Source organism: Camelina sativa, chromosome 10, assembly GCF_000633955.1.
Source record: "Camelina sativa cultivar DH55 chromosome 10, Cs, whole genome shotgun sequence".
Classification (NCBI taxonomy): domain Eukaryota; kingdom Viridiplantae; phylum Streptophyta; class Magnoliopsida; order Brassicales; family Brassicaceae; genus Camelina; species Camelina sativa.
Window position 1 is genome coordinate 122005 of NC_025694.1, and position 8567 is coordinate 130571.

General features: G+C 44.6%; 3 protein-coding genes across 3 annotated transcripts in view; all 3 read left to right on the forward strand.

Moving 5' to 3' along the window:
• The window catches only part of LOC104716123 (rop guanine nucleotide exchange factor 1-like), a 2956-nt gene extending 971 nt beyond the window's left edge, over positions 1-1985 (forward strand). The window contains exons 2-5 of the mRNA XM_010433476.2: positions 46-171; positions 287-816; positions 909-1262; positions 1353-1985. Of these exons, the coding sequence (XP_010431778.1) occupies positions 46-171; positions 287-816; positions 909-1262; positions 1353-1730 (1388 nt within the window). The 3' untranslated portion in view covers positions 1731-1985. The remainder of the gene's footprint in view (positions 1-45; positions 172-286; positions 817-908; positions 1263-1352) is intronic.
• LOC104716125 (transcriptional elongation regulator MINIYO-like) lies at positions 2225-7944 on the forward strand. Its single transcript, XM_010433478.2, has 10 exons — positions 2225-2454; positions 2689-3517; positions 3582-3697; positions 3847-4025; positions 4131-4236; positions 4330-4590; positions 4672-4860; positions 4981-7122; positions 7239-7448; positions 7537-7944. Exons 1-10 carry the CDS (start codon positions 2275-2277, stop codon positions 7690-7692), a joined length of 4368 nt encoding a protein of 1455 aa, XP_010431780.1. The 5' UTR covers positions 2225-2274; the 3' UTR covers positions 7693-7944.
• Positions 8039-8464, forward strand: LOC104719901 (heterodimeric geranylgeranyl pyrophosphate synthase small subunit, chloroplastic-like). The gene is made up of 2 exons (XM_019230629.1): positions 8039-8383; positions 8444-8464. The coding sequence occupies exons 1-2, from the start codon at positions 8039-8041 to the stop codon at positions 8462-8464; spliced, it is 366 nt and encodes a 121-aa protein (XP_019086174.1).

Here is an 8567-nt window from a genome sequence, read left to right on the forward strand (position 1 = left end):
TTTTTATATTTACACAATTTTCCTATTTGGGGATTTCCTCTTTGATTTTTGCAGAAATTGAGATGATGAAAGAGAGATTTGCCAAGCTACTTCTCGGTGAAGACATGTCTGGTGGCGGTAAAGGGGTTTCTACGGCTCTTGCTATCTCCAACGCCATCACCAACCTCTCTGGTTTGTTTATTATATCAATCTTCTCTCCATTGTGTGTTGCTTGCTAGCCTAGGTGCTCTCGTTTGTTTTCCTTCAGTATTATTAAGTAAGGCTCTTGATTGGATTTTCACTACAGCTACTGTTTTTGGCGAGCTCTGGAGGCTTGAGCCCCTTCCTCTTCCCAAGAAGGCCATGTGGCGCAGAGAACTCGACTGGCTCCTCTGCGTTAGCGATTCCATCGTTGAGCTCATTCCTTCCATCCAGCACTTCCCTGGGGGCGGCACCTATGAGATCATGGAGACTCGCCCCCGCTCTGATCTCTACGCCAATCTCCCTGCTCTCAAGAAGCTCGACGCCATGTTGATCGACATGCTTGACTCTTTCTCCCACACCGACTTCTCCTATACCGATCGCGGTATTGTTCTTGGAGACTGTGACTACGACTCTCCTGCTTCCTCCTCTGGCCGCCCTTCCGTTCGGCAGGAGGACAAGTGGTGGCTCCCTTGCCCCAAGGTTCCCCCTCACGGCTTGTCACTAGACACTAGGAAGAAACTTCAGCAGTGCCGCGACTTTGCTAACCAGATTCTCAAGGCTGCTTTGGCTATTAACAGCGGTGTGCTCGCCGAAATGGAGATACCTCTCCCTTACTTGGACTCACTCCCCAAGGTATGCTGCTGCTCAATCAAAGCTTCTTTACCTTTGTTATTGCCGCCGCTGGCTTTTTCATTGAGGATCTAATTATTATTCTTTCTTTGCAGAGCGGGAAAGAATGCCTTGGAGAGATCATCTACCACTACTTAACTGCAAACAAGTTCTCACCCGAGTGTCTCCTAGACTGTCTTGATCTGTCATCGGAGCATCAGACCCTCGAAATCGCCAACCGGATTGAGGCGGCTGTCCACGTTTGGAGACAGAAGAGTGGGAGGAAGCACAAGAAGCAGGCAAAGCTAAAGCTGTCCTCATGGGGTGGCAAGGTTAAAGGCCTTGTAAATGACACCGAAAGAAATGATTTCCTTGTGCAGAGAGCCGAGACCCTCTTGCAGAGTCTGAGGATCCGTTTCCCTGGTCTTCCCCAGACAACGCTGGACATGAACAAGATTCAGTATAACAAGGTATAATAATATTATAGGAGGAGGGGAGTGTGGTTTGCTGGTTGCAGCATGAAACGATGCTCAAACAAGATTTTTTTTGTTTCATTGCAGGATGTAGGGCAATCAATTCTGGAGAGTTACTCGAGGGTGTTGGAGAGCATGGCCTTCAACATCACGGCCAGAATAGAGGATGTGCTTTATGTTGATGATGCCACGAGAAGATCCATATCGGCCACGGAAGCACCGCAGTCACTATTCAGCAATGCACAGAAAGGGTTCTCTGTGCAAAGCTCACCCTACGGATCCCCATTTGCAACGCCATCCCTGAGTGTAGCATCTGGGAGCCCGAGGAGAGCACCGCCGCTGTACACAGTGAAGAGGAATGGGACGAGAGAGAAGGGAGTGTTGGGGGAAACAGAGAAAGCATGGTCGTATGCAGGGAATTTGAGTTCAAGAAGAGTAACGGGAGTGACGCCGGAAAGAGATTAAGGTTTGGAAATAGAAGAAGAAGAAGAATGTAAATCGATGGATGATGGTTGTAGAATGTAGTTGTTTTGTCTAGCAGACTACGAGGAAGAGTATGGGGTTAATAGGCAACAACAATGTTGATCTTTTCTTTATAATGTGGAGTATAATAATTAATGCATGGAGGAATGTTGTGAACACTTAACAGAAGAGAGGAAACACACTAGTAAAGTAGTAAGACTGATTCTGGTCAAGTCCTAGAGAAGAACTTGATGCGCATCACATATGTCTCTCATCATAAATCATATATGTTCATTGTAGAAACAAACTCTCCTACATACAATAACTCTACAGTTAATTTGCATAGGATAGGAGGATTAGAGTTGTTGATGTTCCAATATTTTACTTATTAATTTTTGTTTCTAAATAAAAAAAGGGCTGGAAAGGGTATTTTACACTTTTCTTATTTTTTCCTTTTTTTTTTTTTGGTTCTTTTCTAATAAGACGCAGTCAAACATAAATAAATAAATAAGCAGAGGGAAGAAGAAGAAGCGTAGAATAGACAGTGATGGAGCAGAGCAGCGGGAGACTGAATCCTAAAGAGGCCAACGTCCTGGCGACGCCTTCGGGTCTTGTCGGGAGCATCGTGGAGAAAGGTATATCGGAGACTACGCCTCCAAATAAGCCGCTTCCCCCGAGACCCTCCCTTCTTTCCTTCCCCGTCGCTCGTCATCGTTCTCACGGACCCGTAAGCCTAATCCAAATCCACTCTTACTCTAGGGCTTTTCTCAGTTTCCCATCTTCTTCACTTTGCTTTGCCTTCTTCTAGATTTTTTTTTATTAGGATTTATTTTCTTCTACTGTTTAATTTACTACTTATTAGACTCCCACCAACTTTGTTTACCCTAATCCCTGACCAATTGGCTTTTTTTTCTAAAAATTCAGCTTTTTGTTTCAATCTCATTAGATTTTTTTTTTGTAGCATTGGGCTCCTGTGGGGAGCTTAACACAACCTGATGACGATGAGGAAGAAGAAGAAGAAGAAGAAGAACGTTTCATGAATGCAGACTCCTTTTCTGCTTTTGCTAAACCGCTTCAAAGAAAGGAGAAGAAACACATGGAGCTCAGTAGGTGGAAAGATATGGTCTCTGGGGATGATCCTGCATCCACATCTCGCCCTACGTATTCTAGGAATGTTAAGATCCTTGAGACCAAGTCACTCTCTCTTGCTCCCCCCGACGACTTGGCCACTAACACTTTACTGGCTAAACCTGCTCAGAGAGACTTTGTTACTCAGAAACCACCCTCTGTTGACGAAAGGGCTTCGTTCGGCGCTTCTCCTCCCTTATCTGTTTCGAATGGACGACTTGGGACTAGACAGGCGTCTTCATCTCTTGAGAGTGATATTGATGTCGAGAACCAAGCAAGGTTGCAGACTATGTCACCCGACGAGATTGCAGAAGCACAGGCTGAGTTATTGGACAAGATGGATCCTGCATTACTCAGCATTTTGAAGAAACGAGGTGAGGATAAACTGAAGAAGCGAAAGCATTCACTGCCTGCCGAAGAGGCAACAAAGAATTCAAGAACTGAGGGTCGCTTTGTTCACTCACGACAGGGCCAGGCTGTTACTCCATCTACCTCTGTAGTTATGCCAATACCAAATGAAAAAGGTGTGGTGCAAAAGTCCGCGTTACCCCAAGGATTCTTGTGGGATACATGGACTGAGAGGGTTGAGGCTGCCAGGGACTTGAGATTTTCTTTTGACGGTTCTGTTGTTGAGGATGATGTTGTCTCAGCAGCTGAAACTGGTGAGTAGCACGATTCAACTGAAACTCATCACAATCTTAGGGTGCTTACACGTTGAATGTACAGGTGGAAAGTTGTCTGGGGTTGGATCTGCACCTGAACGTGACTTCTTGAGAACTGAAGGGCACCCTGGGGCAGCTGGGTACACCATCAAAGAAGCTATTGCTCTTGCACGGAGTGTGGTATGATTGCCACACATTTTAGTTCTGATGATAATGAATGGTTATATTATTTTTTGCCTTTATTTTGACTTAAGCTGAACAAAACCTGTGGGACTTCGGTTTTTTCGTTATTACTGCTCCTTGATTTGTATGCACTATTGATATGTCAGATTCCGGGGCAAAGATGCCTTGCTTTGCAGCTGCTTGCATCTGTACTCGACAAAGCTTTGAATAAACTTTGCCAGAGCAGAATCGGGTTTACAAGGGGGGAAAAAGATAAATCCATTGATTGGGAAGCCATCTGGGCTTATGCCCTTGGACCGGAACCTGAGCTTGTCTTAGCATTGAGGTAATTACCTGATGGGTGTAATGTGAGACTTAATTGTGAAGTTACCACTCATATATCATATATTGTTTGTTCTTATCAATATGAGTTTCTTTTCTTATTCTCTAGGATGGCGCTTGATGACAATCATACCTCTGTTGTTCTAGCATGTGTAAAAGTAATTCAGTGTCTACTAAGCTGTTCTCTTAACGAGAACTTCTTTGATATTTTGGAGGTATAGTTGATTTTTCTCACTACAAAGATGTTATAGTCCTCAAAGAACCTGATTCTATATGTTCAAACTGATAAATTCCATTTCTGTTTCCAGAACATGGGACCACACGGAACGGACATCTTCACGGCGCCGGTGTTTAGGAGTAAGCCAGAAATTGATCTTGGCTTCCTCCGTGGTTGCTACTGGAAGTACAGCGCTAAACCCTCCAATATTGTTCCTTTCCGTGAAGAGATCATGGATGACGGGACAGAAGATACAGAAACTATTCAGAAAGATGTTTTTGTAGCCGGACAAGATGTTGCTGCTGGTCTTGTCAGAATGGATATCCTTCCAAGAATTTATCACCTTCTGGAGGTGAGATCACTATCTGTGCGTAAACTCAGCAAGGAAAACATTCTTGTTGTGTTGCTTACATTTCTAGGATTTTTTTTACAGACAGAACCAACAGCAGCCCTTGAGGACAGCATAATTTCTGTTACTATTGCGATAGCAAGGCATTCTCCAAAATGCACAACTGCAATCTTGAAGTATCCCAAATTTGTGCAAACAGTTGTAAAAAGATTCAAATTGAACAAAAGAATGGACATTCTTCCTTCTCAGATCAATTCTGTCCGCCTCTTAAAGGTAAGAATGGGCTCGTCTTTGATGTTTTTTTGACAGAACCTGATTAGAAAAGTTTGTTAAGCTATCAATCCTCAGAGCTATTATAACCTTCGTTTTCTCTCTCTATTTAATTTCACTTAGGTGTTGGCCCGGTATGATCAAAGTACTTGCATGGAATTTGTGAAGAACGGGACTTTCAACGCCCTCACGTGGCATTTGTTTCAGTTCACCTCCTCTCTTGACTCATGGGTGAAGCTAGGGAAGCAGAACTGCAAGCTTTCATCTACTTTGATGGTTGAACAGCTCCGGTTTTGGAAGGTCTGTATCCATAGTGGCTGTTGCGTATCTCGCTTCCCAGAGCTCTTCCCAGCTCTGTGTCTGTGGTTGACTTGTCCATCATTCGAAAAGCTCAGGGAGACAAATCTCATCAGCGAGTTTACTTCTGTGTCCAAGGAGGCCTACCTGGTCCTTGAGGCTTTTGCCGAGACACTTCCAGATATGTACTCACAAAACCTTCCGCGGAACAAATCTTTGACTTGGGACTGGAGTTATGTTAGCCCTATGATTGATTCAGCACTAAGCTGGGTATCATTGGCCCCTCAACTACTCGATTGGGAGAAAGGAATCGAAAATGTCTCTGCGTCCACTACGTCTCTGTTGTGGTTGTATTCGGGTGTCATGCGTACAATTTCCAAAATCCTTGAAAGAATCTCTGCCCATGGGGAGGAAGAACCTCTACCATGGCTGCCGGAGTTTGTTCCAAAGATTGGCCTTGCCATCATCAAGCACAAGCTTCTTAGTTTTTCCGTCGCAGAAGTAAGTAGATGTAGAGAAGACTCTTCCAGGTGTTCTTCTTTCATGGATTTTTTGTGTTTTCTAAGAGAAAGATCTCAAAATGATGAACTAGCATTAGCTTCTGTGAGTTGTCTTCATGGGTTAACGCGGACTATCGTTTCCATCCAAACTCTGATAGAATCTGCTAGATCTAAGATGAAAACTCCTCATCAAGGATGTACTTCCACTAGAGATGAATTTGTGCTTGCAAAAGGAATACTGGCAGAGTCTCCGGCTGACCTAACATCTGTGTCAAGCTCTTTTAGAGATTCTGTTTCATCAGAATGGCCCATCATGCAATCCATTGAGCTGCATAAACGAGGTGGACTGGCCCCTGGGGTGGGACTTGGTTGGGGAGCTAGCGGTGGTGGGTTTTGGTCAACTAAAGTTCTGTTGGCACAGGCTGATGCCGGTCTTCTGATTTTCTTTCTTAACATCTCTCAGATTGACGCGCATAATGATAAGGGATCTGTTGGCTTGATGGATAATCTGAACTCCACTTTAGCTATGTGCTTGATTGCAGGTCCAAGGGATCATTTACTTGTGGAAAGAGCCTTCGAATATGTCCTTAGACCACATGCTTTAGAACACCTGGCCTGCTGTATCAAGTCAAAGAAGAAAACCATATCGTTTGAATGGGATTGCAGCGAAGAGGATTATCATCGTATGAGCAGTATGCTTGCTTCTCACTTCAGACATAGATGGTTACAGCCAAAAGAAAAATCTAAAGCCGAGAAAGGAGCCAGTGGGGTAAGGAAGGGCACGGTTGGACTGGAGACGATTCATGAGGACGGTGAAATGCCAAATTGTTCGACTGAGGATCAAAAAGTAGACTCCTCGATCACAGAGTGGGCTCACCAGAGAATGCCCCTACCTCCGCACTGGTTTCTCAGCGCCATTTCAGCAGTCCACAGTGGTAAAACCTCAACAGGGCAACCAGAATCCACAGAGTTGCTTGAAGTCGCGAAGTCTGGAGTTTTCTTTCTTGCAGGACTTGAGTCCTCGTCTGGTTTTGGATCGCTTCCGTCTCCTGTTTTGAGTGTGCCATTAGTTTGGAAGTTTCACGCTTTGTCAACCCTGTTGCTTGTTGGAATGGACATCATCAAAGACAAGAACACTAGGAACTTGTACAATTTTCTGCAGGAGCTCTACGGTCAGTATCTTGATGAAGCGAGACTAAACCACCATGACATTGAGCTCTTGATGTTCAAGTCAGACATTCACGAGAACTACTCTACTTTCCTGGAGATGGTCGTGGAGCAGTATGCTGCGGTGTCATATGGTGATGAACAGTTTGGCCGGCAGGTATCGATTTACTTGCATCAATGTGTGGAATCCTCAGTTCGACTTTCAGCATGGACTGTGCTCTCCAATGCCAGTGTTCTTCAGCTTCTGCCAAGTCTAGACAAATGCTTGGGAGAAGCAGATGGTTACCTTGAACCGGTTGAGGTAATTTGCCCCCAAAAAAAGAAAAAAAAAAAAAAAGAGAGGGTATACAGTGTTGAGTAAGGGCATGTTTATGAGTATCATCGACTAAGATAAAATTGGTATTATTGATATTGCAGGAAAACGAAGCAGTCCTTGAGGCGTACCTGAAGTCGTGGACTTGTGGAGCCCTGGACAAAGCAGCGGCGCGGGGATCAGTAGCCTTTACACTCGTTCTGCATCACTTTTCATCTGTAGTATTCGGCAGTGAAGCCAAGGAAAAAGTATCCCTGCGGAATAAGATTGTGAAGTCTCTGGTCAGAGATGTGTCGAGAAAGAGTCATCGTGAGGTAAGTTGAATGAAAACCCCTGGTAGCTATTGTGGTTGTTGTGTGTAGAGCTGAGTACTGAGGATGAAAATAAAACCAATGCATTCAGGGGATGATGCTGAAACTGGTGGGATATAGTAAAGGGGTTGCAGACGCCATGGAAGAAACGAGAGAGAAAGAGAAAAGATGGGAGGTGTTGAAAGAGGCGTGTGAAGGAAACTCCTCCCTCCTATCGGAAGTGGAGAAGCTCAAATCCGCCTTCTGAAAGCCTAGTGGGGATGTCATCAGAGAGAATGAGAGAGGAAAGAAAGAGAGTGTTGTGTTATCGTAACTCTTTCTTGCTATTTTTTTTTGAGCTTAGTGTTGAAGTCCAATTAGCTAGCTTTTTTTGACTCCAACATCTCTGAGTCATGCGACACTAGTACTACTATTATTCACCATCTCCATCAAAAAAAAAGAGTTTTGCTTCTTTTCTTCTTATATGGCTTAAATAATAAAACCAAAGGAATTTTTTTTTAATACTTGTTTGGTAGACATTTATAGTCTCTGTCAATCTCTCACTCCCTCTCTCTCTCTCCAGGATAGAGATAGTTCCGTTTCCATCCAAGGCCATGTTGTTTAGTGCCTCAGCGACACCACTAGTGCCCAGCTTGTGTTTTCTTGCGGCGGAGAAACCCGTCAATCGTCGTCCTATGATGATGAGACTATCAGGCGGAGCAATTGGGTCTTCGAATTTCGATCTGAGGACGTATTGGGGGACTCTGATGAGCGAGATCAACCAGAAGCTCGACGAGGCGATACCGGTCAAGTACCCTGCGGGGATCTACGAGGCGATGAGATACTCGGTGCTCGCACAAGGCGCCAAGCGTGCCCCTCCAGTCATGTGTGTGGCCGCCTGCGAGCTTTTCGGTGGCGATCGCCTCGCCGCTTTCCCAACCGCATGTGCCCTAGAAATGGTCAGATTTCTTTATAGTCACGAAATAGAAATATCAAATATATATGTATGTCAATTGCAGTTTGTTGTGATCTATAAATAGAAATGAATCATCATGATCAGGTCCACGCGGCTTCGTTGATACACGACGACCTCCCCTGTATGGACGATGATCCTGTCCGCCGAGGAAAGCCATCTAACCACAC